Source organism: Bufo bufo, chromosome 2 (genome assembly GCF_905171765.1).
Source record: "Bufo bufo chromosome 2, aBufBuf1.1, whole genome shotgun sequence".
Classification (NCBI taxonomy): Eukaryota; Metazoa; Chordata; class Amphibia; order Anura; family Bufonidae; genus Bufo; species Bufo bufo.
Genome location: NC_053390.1, coordinates 325,368,770 through 325,389,656, shown reverse-complemented (window position 1 = coordinate 325,389,656; position 20,887 = coordinate 325,368,770). Strand labels below are relative to the sequence as shown.

Here is a 20,887-nt window from a genome sequence, read left to right as displayed (position 1 = left end):
CTGAAATTTTCTTCTGATAGCCGAAAGATATTTCTTTGAAGGAATGTTCCCAGAAAGATCTTTTGTTTATTAGTCACTTTCATTGAACATGGATGGGCAGTTTGAACAACTGTAGTGGCCAATGTAGACTAAAATGTGTATGACTGTAAAACAATCATTCACCAGAAGATCATTTGATGAACTGCTGTTCGACCTTCATCCTACTTCTGTCTAAGGCTACTTTTACACTGGAGTTTGGTGCGGATCCATCATGGATCTGCACAGATGGATCCGTTCAGATAATACAACCATCTGCATTCGTTCAGAACGGATCCGTTTGTATTATCTTTAACATAGCCAAGATGGATCCGCCTTGAACACCATTGAAAGTCAATGGAGGACGGATCAGTTTTCTATTGTGCCAGATTGTGTCATAGAAAACGGATCCGTCCCCATTGACTTACATTGTGTGTCAGAACTGATCCGTTTGGCTCAGTTACGTCAGCGTTTTGGTGTCCGCCTCCAAAACGGAATGGAGACGGAACGGAGGCAAACTGAGGCATTCTGAGCGGATCCTTTCCCATTTAGAATGCATTAGGGCAAAACTGATCCGTTTTGGACCGCTTGTGAGAGCCCTGAACGGATCTCACAAACGGAAAGCCAAAACGCCAGTGTGAAAGTAGCCTTATGCGTATGCCCGCCTTAACTCTTTCCACTGTCAATAATTAGTGTTGAGCGAATTGAGATTCGGATCCTAGATACTAAGTTGATTCACTCCAAACTTTGTTATTCAGTGCTGTACAGAAACCCATTTCCATACAGCATTAAAATGTATGGGCTCCTGTGAGGCTTCAGTAAAAAACGTCAGCTATCGATTTTTTTTACTTTAAAACCATTTTAAAACATAGATCCCAAGTTGGCTTTGGTACCGGCTGGTACCTCTGTACTAAAGCCAACTTTGGATCCATGTTTTAAAATGGTTTTAAAGTTTAAAAATCAAATCCCAAAGTTATTCACCAAAGTCCTGCGAGACTTCGGTGACAATGAATTTGCTGCGGCGGAGCACATATATTTGAGTGATGCACGGAGACTAATTGAATCGACTTTGTTCGCTCAACACTAGCCATTAATGAAGCATTAACATATCCAAAAATGGCACTATATTTTTCTATGTAAAAAATCCTATACTGTGGGAAATTGATCAGAACTCACATTGGATGGCCAACAGGTTCTTGGCTACTAAAAGAGTTGCAGTCTATCTGATTGTAATGTTATAGGAATATAGTACTCTGAATTAGTACTCAGACTAGAATGCAGGACAGAAAATAGTGATAGATTGATATGAAAAGTAAAATAGCAAGTTGTATTATCGTATAGGATTTAAAGGATTATCTGCCCTTTCAGGTCAAATAAATATGATAGAGGTTAGAGTCTTCAGTCGCATAGCTACAGATATGCAGAGGTAACATTACAAGACATCAGTATTACAGAAAGACATTACGCTCTGTTTCAAACACTTGGGAACCCCATTATTAACCAATTTCTCGAAAATAACTCTATTTTTTAACTATTTCTCTTCTTCTTGACTTCTCCTATGTCACAGACAGTGGTTGTGGAACCATCCTGCCAACCAATGGATTTGGCTTTGGGCTAAACCTAAAGATGGCAGGTCCCTGTTATTTACCCTTTAACCCCTACGCAAGGGTCTGGTCTTCGCTGCAGGGTACTCACCAGGCCACTAGCTCTTGGAGTAGTCTCCGTGTGGTTGGCTGTTGACCCACAGGAGTCAGAAACATCGGAGGGATCAGGCAAAACTCATAGTAAGTGACAGGCTGAGGTCAGGTTAGGCAGAATTTGTCTGAATCCGTGAAACAGTCCAAAGGTCAGGGCAAGTGGCACAAGTTCAGTACAGTGAACAGGCATGAGTCAGGTCAGATGGCAGAGGGTCACAATCTGGGAAACAGGCTGAGGTTGGTACACAGGCAGGCAACTGGATTATAGCACCTTTGCACACAGCAAAGCATGTATAGCAGAAACATAGAAACATAGAATGTGTCTGCAGATAAGAACCATTTGGCCCATCTAGTCTGCCCAATATACTGAATACTATGAATAGCCCTTGGCCCTATCTTATATGAAGGATGGCCTCATGCCTATCCCATGCATGCTTAAACTCCTTCACTGTATTTTCAGCTATCACTTCTGCAGGAAGGCTATTCCATGCATCCACTACTCTCTCAGTAAAGTAATACTTCCTGATATTACTTTTAAACCTTTGCCCCTCTAATTTAAAACTATGTCCTCTTGTAGCAGTTTTTCTTCTTTTAAATATTCTCTCCTCTTTTACCTTGTTGATTCCCTGTATTATGTATTTAAAAGTTTCTATCATATCCCCTCTGTCTCGTCTTTCTTCCAAGCTATACATGTTAAGGTCCTTTAATCTTTCCTGGTAAGTTTTATCCTGCAATCCATGTACTAGTTTAGTAGCTCTTCTCTGAACTCTTTCCAAAGTATCAATATCCTTCTGGAGATATGGTCTCCAGTACTGCGCACAATACTCCAAATGAGGTCTCACTAGTGCTCTGTAGAGCGGCATGAGCACCTCCCTCTTTCTACTGGTAATGCCTCTCCCTATACACCCAAGCATTCTGCTAGCATTTCCTGCTGCTCTATGACATTGTCTGCCTACCTTTAAGTCTTCTGATATAATGACCCCTAAATCCCTTTCCTCAGACTCTTAGGTTAGGACTGTATCACTGATTTTATATTTTGCTCTTGGGTTTTTACGCCCCAGGTGCATTATCTTGCACTTATCAACATTAAATTTTAGTTGCCAGATTTTTGACCATTCCTCTAGTTTTCCTAAATCCTTTTCCATTTGGTGTATCCCTCCAGGAACATCAACCCTGTTACAAATCTTTGTGTCATCAGCAAAAATACACACCTTACCATCGAGGCCTTCTGCAATTTCGCTGATAAAGATATTAAACAATATGGGTCTCAGAACAGATCCCTGAGGTACCCCACTGGTAACAAGACCATGGTCTGAATATACTCCATTGACTACAACCCTCTGTTGTCTGTCCCCCAGCCACTGCCTAATCCATTCAACAATATTGGAGTCCAAGCACAAAGACTGCAATTTATTGATAAGCCTTCTATGTGGGACAGTATCAAAAGCCTTACTAAAGTCTAGATAAGCGATATCTACTGCACCTCCGCCATCTATTATTTTAGTCACCCAATCAAAAAAATCTATAAGATTAGTTTGACTTGATCTCCCTGGAGTAAACCCATGCTGTTTTTCATCTTTCAATCCATGGGATTTTAGATGTTCCACAATACTCTCCTTAAGTATGGTTTCCATTAATTTCCCCACTATTGATGTCAGGCTTACTGGCCTATAGTTGCCCGATTCCTCCCTACTACCTTTCTTGTGAATGGGCACAACATTTGCTAATTTTCAATCTTCTGGGACGACTCCTGTTACCAGTGATTGGTTAAATAAATCTGTTAATGGTTTTGCTAGTTTACTGCTAAGCTCTTTTAATAGCTTTGGGTGTATCCCATCAGGCCCCTGTGACTTATTTGTATTAATTTTAGACAGCTGACTTAGAACCTCTTCCTCTGTAAAGACACATGCATCAAAAGATTCATTAGTCTTCCTTCCTAACTGAGGTCCTTTTCCTTCATTTTCCTTTGTAAAAACTGAACAGAAGTATTCATTGAAACAGTCAGCTAGTTCTTTATCTTCTTCCATATACCTTCCTTCTTTTGTTTTTAATTTGTTAATTCCTTGTTTTAGTTTCCTTTTTTTCATTTATGTATCTGAAGAATGTCTTATCTCCTTTTCTCACTGACTGAGCTAATTACTCTTCTGCCTGTGCTTTAGAAGCTCTTATAACTTGTTTGGCCTCTCTCTGCCTAATCTTATAAATTTGCCTGTCATCCTCGTTGTTTTTTTAAATAATTTTAATAATTACTAAATGCTATCTTTTTGTTTTTAATGATTTTGGCCACTTCTGCTGAGTACCACAGTGGTCTTTTGCTTTTTTTTGCTTTTACTGACAAGCCTAATTCAATTATCTGTTGCCTTCAATAGTGTCACTTTTAAGTAGTCCCATTTCTCCTGGACTTCATTGAAACTGTTCCAATCTGATAGGGACTCGTATACCACTAATCTAATTTTAGAAAAGTCAGTTTTTCTAAAATCTAAAACTTTAGTTTTTGTGTGGTGTGACTCAGTCACTGTACTTATAGTAAACCACACTGGTGATTACTAGATCCCAAGCTTTCCCCTACAGTAATATCAGATACCAAATTCCCATTTGTGAATACTAAATCTAAAATGGCCTCCTTCCGGGTTGGCTCCTCAACTACTTGCTGTAGAGATAATCCAGGTAGGGAATTTAGAATATCTGTACTCCTGGCAGAACTAGCTATTTTGGTTTTCTAGTTTACATCAGGAAGATTAAAGTCTCCCATAATGATAACTTCCCCTTTCAATGTCATTTTAGCTATTTCCTCAACTAGTAGATCATCTAATTCTTTGGCTTGGCTAGGTGGTCTATATATCACACCTACACGAGTTACCTTATGATTATCAAGCTGCAAGGTAACCCAAACTGACTCTAAATTGGTCTCGCTAACTTGTATTAAATTAGATTTTATGCTATCTTTCACATACAGGGCCACCCCTCCCCCCTTCTTGCCTTCTCTGTCTTTCCTATATAGAGAGAACCCTGGTATTGTTATATCCCAGTCATTACTCCCATTGAACCCCATTTCAGTAACAGCCACTAAATATATATTCTCAGATGCCATTATAGCCTCAAGTTCATTGATCTTATTCCCTAAACTGCAAGCATTTGTAGACAAGACTCTGAGCTTGTCATTTCTTAACCTATGTGCTACTGGCATCTTCTGGCATTGTTTCAGTGGGCAGTCGGACTGCTGGATTATCACTCTTTTGCAGAGCTCATTAGTACATTAGTGAAGCAGCAGCATACAGAGGAAAAGGTAAATGACCCTTGCCATACTTCAGGATGATGTGAGGTTCAATGAATAATATGAGTGGAGCCACTGAAGAAGGAGCTTGACGCCCTGTAATGTGTTTGGTACTACTGGTATCTTTATAATCCAGAAGAGACCCCCCGATACTACTACTGTCTGATACTGCATACAACATCGTGGTTTCTGAATTCTTGCAAACATCTGCAGCTCGCAGCGCAACATAGCAGATACTAATATATCGCGACCACGTGGGGACGCCACATGGAACGCCGAACGGCAGCATACATCAGCCGCGAAAAGGGGATTCACAGTCCAAAGGAGTGATGCATCATAAAGAGGCCAATAATGTGGTAACATTTAATTTTATTTTAACAAAGAATGACACATAGTATATAAGGCATAATAAGAAAAATAGATCATTATTGTCTACACTATTATCCACATTGAATAAGAACATAGTATACATATGATGCAAATAAACATTGATTAACTATATTTGGATTCGAACATTCAAGTGGCATATATACCGATCCACAAATGAAATTGGACTCTTATATTTTTATCCATATTATTGTCGATCACTGACATTGATTTTTATTTTTGTTTTTATTACTGTTGATCACGGATACAGATTTTTTTCAGATAATCATGGACATTGATTCTCACATTAATAATCATGAACATTGAGTTATGAATTATTGGTATTCTATTACATTGATGGATTAGAGATGCAAAAGGGACTATAAAGTATAAATTATTTTAGACTGTTTTATAATATTTATCATTATATTTTTTTGTTCATACATTCACTATATGCTCTGGATTTGATACCGACACGGACATTTGATGTAGTAGACTCCCGTCTCTCCCAGTCACAGAGTCGCACCCGAATCAGGTGCTATTCACACTGAGGCGGACGGGAAAACACAGCATCATTTCTTTGTGTGCGATATTTTTTGCGTGCGATCTCTTGGTACATATGTTGGCCAGTCAACAGGATTGTAAATAGCTTGATTACCCTAATAGAATGTTCATTTAATATTGTGGGTTCCTGTCCTCTTAATTTATGAGGAATCTTACCAACCAACACTAGATTGACAGGAAAACACAACACCGTTTGTCTTTAATTTTTTAATAATTTTTATTTTGTATATTTTTTAAGATTCTCTATATGAAATTGGATGTAATAAATAGTTGTCCTTGGTACAGTTCCTGGTGCCTGTTTAATCAATTGATTATCAATGAATAATATACCTAATACACACACAGGACGAGAGCTAAAAGGCTGGAATTGTGACAGACACAGGGTGAATAGAGTGGTGCCTCAGCCTGCCCAAGAATGCAGCAGCGGCAAGGAAACACCATTATAACACCCTAGAAATAAAAACTTGCCATGAATGGTCCTAGCACCATTATGTGGTCAGTGACCACATAAAATGTATTTGGGTCGTTCTAATCAGACAACTCCTTTTGTTTTATTTATAGTAAATAAGGGTAACCCCTCAATTAACCCCTTCCTGACATATGACTTACTATTACGTCATGGAAGTCAGTGACTTCCCGCATCTTGATGTAATAGTACGTTATGGTGATCGGGCGGGCATCGGAGTGGTGCGTGCCCGATCACTGCAGAGGTCCGGCAGTCCATGATAGCCGGGCCCCTGCTGTATCCGCTGGCATCGCTGTAAAAGCCGATGCTGGCGGATTAACCCCTTCTATGCCGCGGTCAGTAATGCATTGCAGAGGGGATCAGACCCCCAAAAGTTGAAGTCCCAGAGTGTGACAGAAATAAAGTTTAAAAAAAAGTTTAAAAAAGTGTTTAATTAAAAAAAACGTTTCAAGTAAAAAAGAAAAAACGCCTCTTTCCCCATATTTTATAATAAAAAAAATTGAAAAAAATAAATACACATATTAGGTATCGCCGTGTCTGTAACGACCGGCTCTATAAATATATTACATGATCCACCTCGTCTGATTAACACCATAAAAATAATTTAAAGTTGTGTCACCTTACATCACAAAAAGTGCAACACCAAGCGATCAAAAAGGCATATGTCCCACAAAATGGTACCAATAAAACCGTCACCTCTTCCCGCAAAAAATGAGACCATAAATAAAAAAAATATATAGATCTATAGCTATAGCTGCCCTCCAAAATAGTACCACTCAAACCATTACCTCATCCCGCAAAAAATGAGATCCTACCTGACACAATTTGTAAAAAAAAAAAATAATAAATGACTTTCAGACAATGGAGAGACACTAAAATATATTTTTTTTGCTTCAAAACTGCTATTATTGTTCTCAAGTAAAATAAAAATAGAAAATAGACATATTAGGTATTGCTGCGTACGTAACAACCTGCTCTATAAAAATTTCACATGACCTAACCCCTCAGGTGAACACCGTAAAAATAATAATAAAAATAGTGTCAAAAAAGCTATTTTTTGTTACCTTGCCTCATAAAGTGTAATAATGAATGATCAAAAAATTTACCCAAAAATGGTACCAATAAAAACGTCAACTCTTCCTGCAAAAATCGGCACGAAAATAAAAAAATAAGGCGTTCAGAAAATGGAGACAAACATAAAAAAAAAAAAGCTTTATTATGTAAATTTTAAACAAACAAAGTAAAGTAGACATATTTTACATCATTGCGTCCGTAACAACCTTCTCTATAAAAATAGCACATGATCTACCCTGTCAGATGAATGTTGTAAAAAATTAAAACGGTGCCAAAACAGCCATTTTTTTGGTTACCTTGACTCACAAAAAAACTTAATATAGAGCAATTAAAAATCATATGTACCCGAAAATAGTACCAATAAAACTGGCACCTTATCCCCTTGTTTCCAAAATGGGGTCACTTTTTGGGAGTTTCTACTGTAAGGTGCATCTGGGGGGCTTCAAATGGGACATGGCATCTAAAGACCAGTCCAGAAAAATCTGCCTTCCAAAAACCATAAGGTGCTCCTTTTCTTCTGCACCCTGCTGTGTGCCCTGTTAATCCTTGATGTGTTAAAGAAAAAAATGGATTATAATGGAAAATCTGCCCAAAAAGTCAAATTTAGAAATGTCATCTCCATTTTCCTTTAATTGTTGTTGAACACCTAAAGGGTTAACAAAGTTTGTAATTTACTAAATGATGCCAACATAAAGTATGGGGAATGTTAAGTAATAAATATTTTATGAGGTATCACTTTGTTTTAAAAGCAGAGAAATTGACATTTTAAAAATTGCAAATTGTAAATTTGGAATTTTTTGAGGTGAAATATATTGACTCAAATTTATGACTATCATCAAGTACAATGTGTCGTGAGAAAGAAATCTCTGAATGGCTTGGATAAATAAAGCCAGACTTGCAAAAAATGGCCTGGGCAGAAGGGCGAAAGAAGGGGTAGTCATGTATGTAGGTAGTCTTTTCCAAAATACTACCTGTACAACAAGCCACACCAAAAAGGCAGCAGGAGTTTAGGGAGCTTAACAAGTGTCTCAAGAACTGGTGTGGGAAGAAGGGGTTTGGGTTCCTGGAGAACTTGGCCGACTTCTCTGTCAGCTACAGGCTCTATCGTAGGAATGGGCTGCACCTCAATAGTGAAGGTGCAGCTGTTTTGGGGGAGAAGATGGTTCAGATAGAGACCTGGGCGATGTGGTAGACGGGGTTAATCAAAAAGAAAAATTTTCTCCTTTTACTTTTGTAACCTACACTTCTATGGTTGTGGTTAGCATTTATTTGCTACTTTAACAAGACCAGTTTGTTTCTGTGCGCTGTTACTAGCCTTAAAATGTCTCAAAGCACATACGATAAGCACCACATATTTACTGTAATAAAATGATTTGTGTTATATACATTTGATTTGGTAAATAACATATCATAGGACTCCTTTTCCAACTTTGTCCCACAAAAAAGCAACTTTGAAGTATCAATTTATATTTCAATTACAATATATGTTGAAGGTTGCCTTAGCTTCAAATAAATGCTAATATTTTTCTTTCCATGAATATGACGCACTATGGTCAAAGGATGTGGTAATGCTTAGACATGCAGTTTTGGATGTATTAAAGGTTAAACCAGGAAATTCACAAACATTGACTGCATATGTAAATTTGAAAAACTGCAGGGGCTGCTTTATGATCTGCCAATTCTGTCTGTCTATTTGTCTAGTCAACGTCAAAATGAATGCCACCCCTCAAGAAACTCGAGAAACAATTCAAATAAACAAATGTTTCTCAGAAATAGTAGGAGTGATTGCTTACCGATTTTTATTGGAATCTCTCCCACTAGAGTGTATTACCTGATGGCATAAGTACCGGGCGCTTCCAGTGTTAATTAACCCTGGGAGCATTACATACCTGGCCAGTGGCTGTGAGGAGGGCTTGGGTGACCCCCATGGACCACTGGGAAGTTTCCTGGTAGGGTACAGTGTATGGCCAGTCCACCTCTGGCTATGATCGTGTATTATTTCATGTATGAGATTTCTGACTTGTAAAATTACTTTTATAAAATGGTTGCAGTGACAACATCCTTTTCATTTGTCGACTTTTATTTCACCCCAAAACAGTATACGTGGAAATGGCAGTGATTTGATGCCTATATAATGGCTGGGAAAATGACGCAGCCATTTTAATGGGTCACTGTAATTAGTTTTGCACCTGTGTATCCATCATGTGAGTTTAACAGCTTTGAACTTGCTGGAAGTAACCAATGAAGGTTCCTGAATGACAGCAAAGAGAGATCTTATATTGGAAAACATCATAACTTTTCATTATTTGATCAATTACCTTTAGTTTCTAGAACCAGAATACTCTTTTAAGTGGAGGTAGTAGATTAGCTATTGACTTAATATGGAGAAATTCTAGTGGGTCGGTCAGGTTAAAGCGCTATGAGGTCAGCCGCCCCAAAACTATTCAGTAGCTCAGCACGCCATACCTGGGTGTCACTGGAGACCTATAAGCTTGTACATTATGTAGCACTACTAGTTCTGGTCCTCATCCTTACAGACATTATTAGTTATAGTAGTAATAATTACAGGCACACTTGACGTAAGTGTTGCAACCTTTGACTGGTAGTATAATAGTGCTCCATTTGGTTAACAAATGTATGTTTATTCATTGGTCTTGACTTTATAAATCCTCAATTTTTCATGTAGCAACTGGTTCCTTACAGTTTAAATGGCAGTTGTGCTGACCAATCCATGCTGAGAATGAGGCGATTACTCGTGTTTGTGCATCCCTGGTCTGGATAGACATTTCTCCCTATATTGTCAAAGTGCACCCCTGAGTCTCCATGGTAGTCACCAAACATCTTTGGATCTGGACCATTCACACCACAATAGGCTGCTATGTACTACTATAGGATGTATGGTAGTCATGTATTTAGGTAGTCTTTTCCAAAATACTACCTGTACAACAAGCCACACCAAAAAGGCAGCAGGAGTTTAGGGAGCTTAACAAGTGTCTCAAGAACTGGTGTGGGAAGGAGGGGTTTGGGTTCCTGAAGAACTTGGCCGACTTCTCTGTCGGCTACAGGCTCTATCGTAGGAATGGGCTGCACCTCAATAGTGAAGGTGCAGCTGATTTGGGGGAGAAGATGGTTCAGATAGAGACCTGGGCGATCTAATGAAACTGGGGGAGGAGTAGAAGGAGGTACTAGAACAGTTCATAAGGAAAGGTGTAGGGTAAAAAATATACAAAAACCTCTTAACTGTAGGTATACTAATGCCAGAAGCCTGACTAATACAACTGGGGAACTGGAAGTAGTAATGTCTGAGGAGAACTATGACATAGTTGGAATAAATGAGACATGGCTGGATGATGGCTCTGACTGGGCAGTTAACGTACAGGGTTACAGTGTGTTGAGAAAGGATCGTCAAAACCAGAGAGGGGTTTGCCTTTATGTAAAGTCCAGTCTAAAGCTCATACTCCGTGAAGATATTAGTGAGGGACATGAACATGTGGAGTTACTGTGGTTAAAAATACATGGAGGCAAAAACAATAATAAAATACTGATAGGAGTTTGATATAAACCACCTAATATACCAAAGTCTACAAAAAATCTAGTACTAAACGAGATAGATGAGGCGGCAAATCATGATGTTATTATTATGGGGGACTTCAACTACCCAGATATAGACTGGGAAACTGGCAATAACCAAAGACAACTAACTTTCCCAACTGGTTCAGGATCCGACTAGAGGGATGGCCATACTGGACCTAATACTAACCATAGATCTGACAGAACAACAGATGTGCAGGTTGGGGGACACCTGAGAAATAGTGACCATAAAATAATACCCTTCCAACTGTCATTCAAAAGAGTGTTTCTTCAGGGAGGCACAAAAATACCAATTTTCTAAAAAGCTAAATTTGACCAGCTAAGAGATGCCATTAGCCTCACTAACTGGGACAATGTCCTCAAAATGTAATATGGATAAATAGAAATGTAAAAGAAACAATAAATGACAAAAAGAAAGCATTTAAATCACTAAAACGGGAGGGTATCAAGTAAAAAATAGAATATGTAAAAAAACAAGTAAAAGCAGCCGAACTGGAGACAGAGATTCATTGCCAAAGAGGGTAAAACTAACCCTAAAATCTTAAATTATAGAAATGGTAAAAAGGCGTCGGTCCTTTACAGAATGATGAGGGGGAGGGGTTGCAGAGAGCGATGAGGAGAAAGCGAAGCTATTAAATATTTTTTCTCTCCACTGTATTTACTGAGGAAAATAAACTGTCAGATTGTAAAAGTAAATTCCCCATTAAAAGTGCCCTGTCTGACCAAGAAGAAGTACAGCGGCATCTTAAAAAGATTAAAATAGACAAATTGCTGGGATCAGATAGCATACACCCCCGTATCCTAAGAGAATTAAGTAAAGTCACAGGCAGACCCTTATTTCTGATAAGAAGGAGAGGGGATCCAGCTCACCTGCTTTGCAAATGATCAGCCGTCGGGCTCCTTCTGTACACGGATTGTAAGATGAGACCTTGTATGTAGTATATACCAGAAGAAAAGAAAAATCCAGCACTTTCAATGTTGATTTCAAGCCGTAACTTTTTTATTCCGGTGGATACAAATATTACAGCCGTTCACATCACATGCGGTAAAAACACGCAGTCTTGTGTCAGTTGACGCGTTTCAAACTTAGCAGTTTTTATTCATGACTTCATGAGGGTCTCCTCAGCAGAGAATGGATTTATACCCCATTGAAATAGCAACCTCCCTCCCACAGGGGTGGAGAGTAAGGGCAGGTGTTGTAATTACATTGCAGAGGAAGACGCCCATGACTGCCTGAATAGATTCTGTTGCAATAATATATTCAATCTTTATTCATTAAACACAACAAATGCAAAAAAAAAAACACTACAGAAAATATAAAAGCAAGTTCACACTGGGGCTAGACGCACCACTAATCTGTCTTAACAGTGGACAGACTGTCCATCAAGAAGCATAGAAACAACAAATTGCTGCTTAGGTTCCAAGTAAATACTGAAAACCGCATTGACTTACATACTGTGGTCAACCAGTACTGTGTTAAGACAGAAAGTCAAACTCAAACCGCAACCGACCCTACTCTTCAATGTGAACAGTGACATATAGTTGCATATTCAAGGTGCTGATTAGAAAGGGGGAAACAGTGGAGAGGCAACATTATAACACTAATAAAAATGAAGCATTTCCTTTCTATAATTTAATCCTTTGGGAAAACGTGTGTTCAATTTGAAAATCCAAAAGGCCTCCCTCAACAGTAATTTATGTTTTAAATCACCACCTCTGGACAAAGGGAGAATTTTTTGTATTCCATATGCTTTGAAAAAACTGGTGTTTCTATTATGTTCACTTCTGAAGTGCCTGGCAGCCCCTGATATGTTAGTATAGGAGGGATTCGTGATGTAATTTAGATGTTCCAGTATCCGTTGTTTGAATTTCCTGGAAGTACTACCTATATACAATAGGTTGCAATGTGTGCAAGAAATAGCATATATCAACTAGGAGCTGTTGCAATTCATATATGAATTAATATTGAATTCCATTGTATTTTCTGAATCATGGAATTTCTTCACTGGGGCAACATAACTGCAAGTTTTGCAGGGATGACTGCCGCAGCGAAAAAAAACCTCTGTGATGTAACCAAGTGCAGTTTCTTTTTTGTGCAGTGGATGAAAACATAGACGGCGAAAGTGCTGAAGCCAGGGTAGGAGAGCATCTAGACACCACTCTGTAACCTTGTTCCAGAATGGCATGTGTCTTCTCATCCTCATACAAAATTGGCAAACAATGCGAGACGATTTGTTTGATCGCATCAAACTGTTTGCTCTAAGTGAGTATAAGGGTGGGCACTGGTGTATTAGAAGAGCTCCTCCTACCTCTAAATAGCAGATCTTCTCGTTTTTTGTTTGTCGCAATTCCGAGTGCTCTGGCCACCATCCAATGCAGATACCATCAGGCGAGAAAGCCAGCTTTAATGATTGAGCACTCCTTGGCATAATTCGCCATATTGCTACAATTTCTCCTTGATCGTATAAATTCTCCCACAGGTACCGATTTGATGGTATGCATTGGGTGGTGACTGTTAGCCCTCAGAATCGTGTTCCCAGAGGTCGGCTTCCGAAAAGTGCAAGTACTAATAATTTGGTGTGGAACTCCTCTCAAAGTTAAATCGAGAAAATTAATCTGAGCATGGTCATGACTGCAGGTGAACTTCAAATTATATGTGTTTGAATTGACATAGTGCAAGAAAGAGGGTATGGCAGGCACAACCCCCCCCCCAAATGATGAGCAGGTCATCGATGTACCTGCCATACCACTCGATCTGCTCTGCAAAAGGATTGTCTGATGTGAAAATATAACGTTCCTCCCAAAATGACATTGTCAAATTAGCAAGGGAGGGGGAGAACTTGGCTCCCATTGAAACTCCTCTGGTTTGCAAGTAGTATTTGTCGTCAAAGGAAAAATAATTGTGTGTTAATAAAAATTCTGTGACACAATATATAATTAATAGCTTCTTCCCTATGACGACTATACCGATGCAAATGATATTCCAGAGAGAGGAGGGCAATAGAGTGTGGTATTGAAGGATAGAGGGATATCACATCTAGCGACAACCAGGTATATCTGGTGTCCCACTCTTTGTTGAAAAAAACTCCTTAAAACCTCGCCTGTATCCCTGAGATAACCTGGAACCCTCATGACCAGTGGCTGTAATATGGAGTCCAACCACTCCCCCAACCTCTCAGTGAGGCAGCCGATCCCCGAGACAATGGGGCGCAGTGGTGGCGGGTCCAGCCCTTTATGGATTTTGGGCAAAGCATGCAATATTGGCGTGACCGGTGACCCAACTGACAGGTAGGAAAACTCCTGATGTGCAAAAATGCCTAGGGCTTTCCCTTTCTCAATGATTGCGGTATATGATTGCGTATAATCACTGAGTGGATTTCCTTTTAATGCACTATAAATTGAGTTATCAGACAACACCTCCAACATTTGCATTTTGTGTGAGGACTTGTCCAACACCACCACTGCGCCCCCCTTGTCGGCCATATTGATTATGATGTCACCCCTGTCCTGAAGCTCCATCAAAGCATTTTGATGTTTTTTGGACAAATTATAATGTCCCTGCACGTTTTGTAAATCCCTACTAAGTGATAAAAGTTGCCTCTCCACTGTGACCTGGAATACATCCATACAGGGTGTGTGGGAATATATGGGATAAAAATGTGTATTGCGGACTTTAAAAAATCCATCTTCCGCAAACACATTGACATCCTCTGATTCTGACGGATCACGGACGCAGATGCCAATCTTGTGTGCATCCGTGTTCTTTCACGGACCCATTGACTTGAATGGGTCCGTGAACCGTTGTCCGTCAAAAAAATAGGACAGGTCATATTTTTTGGACGGACAGGAAACACGGATCACGGATGCGGCTGCAAAACGGTGCATTTTCCGATTTTTCCACGAAAAAAGAAAATTTTTCACGAAAGTCAATGGGTCCGCGAAAAAAAACGGAAAACGGCACAACAGCCACGGATGCACACAACGGTCGTGTGCTTGAGGCCTAACTGTAATATCTCTAATAAACGTATTAATATTTAACAAAGTGGAGAAAAGATCGAAATTCCGTGTGGGGGAAAAATTCAAACCCAATTGTAACACTTCTATTTGGTCAATGTTGAGAACAACTGAAGACAAATTGACAACATCATGCTCTGCATTGTGTCCATAATCTATTTGCGGGGCCGGGTCAGCATTTTGTGTGGTTTTCCTATGTTTTCGGCCTCCTCCTCGTCTGGATAGTTTTTTGATGTTTTTTTACCACCTTTGTTGGTTTTTTGTTTTTTATAATACGAAAGTCTGGCCACCGGTATTTCCGTTAATTCCCCTTGGGAAGATTTTAGTGGGTCAGTCTCTTGAGACTCCATAGAAACATTTAATAATTCTGAGCCTGACGAGTTGAAACTGTCTGTAGAAGCCCTTGTTCGGTTTTTACTTTTTTTCTTTAGAATGGACTTGGGTGTATCATGCATAGTGTCCCTTCTACCCTTCTGTAATTACAACATCTGCCCTTACTCTCTACCCATGTGGGAGGGAGGTTGCTATTTCAATGGGGTATAAATCCATTCTCTGCTGAGGAGACCCTCATGAAGTCATGAATTAAAACTGCTAAGTTTGAAACGCGTCGACTGACACAAGACCGCGTGTTTTTACCGCATGTGATGTGAACGGCTGTAATATTTGTATCCACCGGAATAAAGAAGTTACGGCTTGAAATCAACATCGAAAGTGCTGGATTTTCCTTATTTCTGATATTTGCGGACTCTATACTGACAGGGAATGTCCCACAGGATTGGCGCATAGCAAATGTGTTGCCAATATTCAAAATGGGGTAAAAAACAGAGCCGGGAAACTATAGGCCGGTAAGTTTAACATCTGTCGTGGGTAAACTGTTCAAAGGTCTTCTAGGAGATACTATCTTGGAGGATCTCAATGAAAATAAGCAAATAACACCATATCAGCATGGCTTCATGAGGGATCGGTCGTGTCAAACTAATTGAATCAGTTTCTATGAGAAGATAAGTTCTAGACTTGACCGGGGTGAGTCAATGGATGTTATATATCTTGACTTCTCCAAAGCATTTGATACGGTACCACATAAAAGGTTAGTATATGAAATGAGAATGCTCAGACTGGGAGAAAATGTCTGTATGTGGGTAAGTAACTGGCTCAATGATAGAAAACAGAGGGTGGTTATTAATGGTACACACTGAGATTGGGTCACTGTCACTAGTGGGGTACCTCAGGGGTCAGTATTGGGCCCTATTCTCTTCATTATATTAATGATCTTGTAGAAGGCATACATAGTAAAATATCAATTCTCGCAGATGACACTAAACTGTGTAAAGTAATTTACACTGAAGAGGACAGTATACTACTACAGATGGATCTGGATAGATTGGAGGCTTGGGCAGATAAGTGGCAGATGAGGTTTAACACTGACAAATGTAAGGTTATGCACATGGGAAGGAATAATGCAAGTCACCCGTACATACTAAATGGTAAAACACTCGGTAACACTGATGTGGAAATTTTCTGTGAACTGCAAACTAAGCTGTAGAAACCAGTGTCAGGCAGCTGCTGCCAAGGCATAGATGCCTGTGATGAGAACATATTCCTCCCAAATCACTAGTCAGGCCACACATGGAGTACTGTGTACAGTTCTGGGCTCTTGTGAACAAGGCAGACATAGCAGAGCTAGAGAGGGTTCAGAGGAGGGCAACTAAAGCAGTAACTGAAATGGGTGGACTACAGAAAAAAGACGACTAAGGGGAGATCTAATAGCTATGTATAAATATATCAAGATTCAGTACAGAGATCTCTCCCATGGTCTATTTATATCCAGTACTGTGACTGTGATGAGAGGACATCCTCTACGTCAAGAGGGAAGAAGGTTTGTACACAAACATAGAAGAGATTTCTTTACGGTAAGAGCAGTGAGACTATGGAACTCTCTGCCTGAGGAGGTGGTGATGTTAAGTTCACTAAAAGTTCAAGAGGGGCCTGGATGTATTTCTGGAGGGTAATAATATTACAGGCTATAGCTACTACAGATGGTTGTTGATCCAGGGATTTATTCTGATTGCCTGATTGAAGTTGGGAAGGAATTTTTTTCTCCTAAAATAAGGAAAATTTGCTTCTAACTCATAGGGTATTTTTTTGCGCTCCTATGGATCAACTTGCAGGGTAACAGACTGAACTAGATGGACAGATGCATTTTTTCAGCCTTACAAACTGTTACTATAGGACTGTGTAAATTATTCTGGTGCTCAATTTTTCATCATAGGGATCTATATGCAGTTATGGTGCTCCTTGTATTAATATAGGACGGTATATGTAATGACTGGGCTCCACATATAACTACAGGGCTGTATATAAAATTATGCTTTATATGTGACTATAGAGCTACACATGTGGGCCAGGAGTTCTTTCCTATTGTCTTAAAGAGGTATTCTATTGTGTTTTTGCATTGGCTCCACCTACCACCAATGTGGCTATGCTGATAGTTTGCTGACCTTACCTAGATGTGTTGACCCCACCTGCCACCAGTGGGGTTATCTCTGATTGTTTGATGACCCTGCCTCATTGTGTTGGCCCCCAACACGCATAAGTACAAGTGTAAAAAAAAAGCTGCATTTTTTCACAATTGCTAAAATTTGTATAGTGGAATAAGTAAACTCATCACATTCTCTGTAAGCAATTATACATGCCAGTATATCACATTGTGATATTATATGTATTGTAATTCTTTGTGTGCAGGCAGCAGTGTACATGGAGCCCGTACAACAGTACATGGTATACTTGTGAATCCATATTTTGGAGCGGGATCATCTAGGGAAAAATATCTCCATAAAATAACACTGAACTGGGAAAAAACATTTCTATATGCCTCTATTCTATATCAGTAGTGCCCTATACATCCCTATAGGTGTCATAATACATTTCTGTACAACTCACAATTTGTGCAGAGCTGTGATGCAGTGTTGTGCTAGAGGCAGGAATCGGTGTGGTTAGTTTATTACAGACGTTTTATTGAACTTCATTTGCATTCGCTAAACCTGTTTTTATAGACAGTGTCCTAAATTATAAATTTGTACTTTATTTGTTGTCTTTCAGGATTTTTTGCGCTTGCTGTTGGAAACTGTTCCTGAACATTTGAAGTAAGTGATTGTACATACAATGAGACACTGTACGGACACATGTATGTAGACACCTGACCATCACACCTACAGTATATCAGCTTGTTGAATATTCTATGTGAAAACCATGGGTGTTAATATGGAGTTAAACCCCCTTTTGCGGCTATAATAGTCTTTATTCTAGGAAGGGTTTCCACAAGATCTTTGAGCGCTGTTCCGTTAGCATGTGCTCATGCAGCCATAACAGCATTTGTGAAGTGAGATGCTGCTGTTGGACAAGGTCTGGCTCACAAGTCAGCCTTTCAATTCATTAATCTAGTTGATGTGTGGCACACTCCACAGAAATGGTCCAAGTTCCAGGGCCTGATGCAGAGTAAAGAGGTCAAAAAATCCCACTTAAGAAAAGCATTTACATTTTTAGCATCCATGCAGGCAGGTTAGGTCAGTTTCGAGAGAATTTGACCAACAGGGCGAACATCAAAAGACCAGCCCCTCCCGTTTCAAATAATGGTACCTGGCTGTGGGGTATGCTATCACTTCAGTTCTTCCTATATGCTTCTTGAGGCCATAACTGTAGTCCATCTACTTCAAGCAGAGGCCTGCAATAAGATACAGACTACGTTATAGTAAGATGTAAATGGTTTGTGTGTTCTAACTTCTGCAGCTGCTCATCCTCATTTTATAGAATGCTTGGTGTTCTACTGCAAAACACCATACATCCAACAAAATGAAGATCAGCGCAGAACACTACGCCATCCATTTATATCTGTATTAATGATGAAAGAATTGATTCTACCTATTCTACTTTTCCAAAAAGTACTAACATGTTTTGTGATTCGTTTTGGGTGAATGAAAGAGAGGAAGAGACAGAAACAAACAGAGAGCCTAGTATGCCACTCTAGGTTTCTGGACAATATATATCTAATATATAAAGCTGAGTGTATGTATGTATGTATGTCCGCTAAAGGAATCTGCACCATCGCATTTACAATCACGACATTTGGCACACAGGTACATCAGGTGTCCGGGAAGGTTTCAGACCAGGTCTCATCTCTCTAGCATGTACCGTTCCTGAGATATTCCCCCAAAAAATGCAAATATGGTACCATCACATGACCTACATTAGCCAATAGAAGCCTGCAGGTCTTTCTCCTCATATCCCAACTGCCATACACAAGGTCACATGACCCTTATCAGCCAATAGAAGCTCGCAGGTCCTTCAGTTTCGAGATGCACACAGTTTTACACCAGGTTTCCAAAGCAAACCAGCCATTTTTCTTCACTGCTGTAGGTCAGATTTAATGGGGCAAGGAGCTGTGGAAGACACTGTTAAGGGAGCAGAGTGCTGTGGAAGTCACAGTTAAGGGGGCAGGCTGCTGTAGAGGTCACAGTTAAGGGGACGGTCTTCTACGGAGGTCAATGTTAAAGGGGCGGGCACCGTGGAGGTTACTGTTAAGGAGTTAAGTGAGGAAAAGGGGTAGTAACGTATTAAAACCTAACTTTTATTAGGATTATTAAAAGTCCCAGTGATGGGAAGAAAACCCCTACCAGACAAACAAGACACACAACAACAGTGGACCTGGGGTAGCAGGTCGCCTGATGGTCAGATACACGTTCACGTCTCCGAATAAAGCCGGTGGTGGACTGTGCGACCTGTAGACATAAACAAAAAAGAGACCGTGGCCGGTGTGCCGTGGTCTATAGACATGCCATAAGGCGAAATAAGGGTGGGTCTTACCGGTGGTGGACGAGAGGACCTACCGACTGTGGAGGTCACTATTAAAGGGGGCAGCCACTTTGGGGGGTCATTTAAGGCAGCGGGGTACTGTGGCACTCACTATTAAAGGGGTGGGAGCTGTGGAGGTCTCCGTTAAAGGGGCATGGAACGGTGGAGGTCACAGTTAAGGGGGCGGTCCGCTATGGCTTACTGTTACTGTTAAGGGGGCGGGGGACTGTGGGGGTCACTAATAAAGGGGCGGCTGCTGTGGAGGTCACTGTTAAAGGGGGAGGCCATTGTGAAGGTCACTGTTAAAGGGGCAAGCACTGTGGAGGTCACTGTTAATGGAGCAGGGGACTGTGGAGGTGTCACGGACGTACCGAGACATACTCTCACTGCTGTTACAGTAAAGAATAATCGTCTTTGATTATGGTGAAAACTTCTTTCCTCTAAATGTAGAGGGTGCCCTTATGTCCTTGTTACAGTAAAGAATATGAGAGAGATCTCTGTGTGGTCCATTTTTAAACTGTCTGTGCTTTTGCAACTTTTTTAAAATTTATCAATAACATCTGTCTAGAAACTCATTTTTATGCCAAAAGTGTTTATTTTATTTATAGAAAGTTTATTTCAAAAGTGGTGATAGTGGTGCATAATGCTAAAAAGTAACACATTTTGGTACTTGCACTAAAATTGGTGACTTCTGCACACTATATTATGGCAAGTAAAGTTGATACACTCTCCCAAATGGGCTTTACATAGATAGAGACAGTGACACAATGGATAAAGTAAAAAAACAAGACTTGCTTGTCTTTATGTTGGATCTGGAATAAAAGACAGCCTTTTTACAAAAACAAACATAAATCCTGGTTTGCTGACCTCTAACTATGCAGAAAAACAGTCCTAGCTATACCAGAGTCACACTAAATGGCACTAGAGTCACAGCAATGTGAGCATGCCCAGTATATTACTCACTGGCCTTGAAGATAC

The 20,887-nt window shown here is 39.9% G+C and overlaps 1 protein-coding gene across 2 annotated transcripts in view; it reads left to right on the top strand.

The window, feature by feature from the left end:
- Window positions 1-20,887, top strand: part of LOC120989100 (aminopeptidase O (putative)) — a 559,812-nt gene that overhangs the window by 333,743 nt on the left and 205,182 nt on the right. For both annotated transcript variants that reach the window (XM_040416998.1, XM_040416997.1), the window contains exon 11: window positions 18,161-18,204. In XM_040416998.1, coding sequence (XP_040272932.1) covers window positions 18,161-18,204 — 44 coding nt within the window. The remainder of the gene's footprint in view (window positions 1-18,160; window positions 18,205-20,887) is intronic.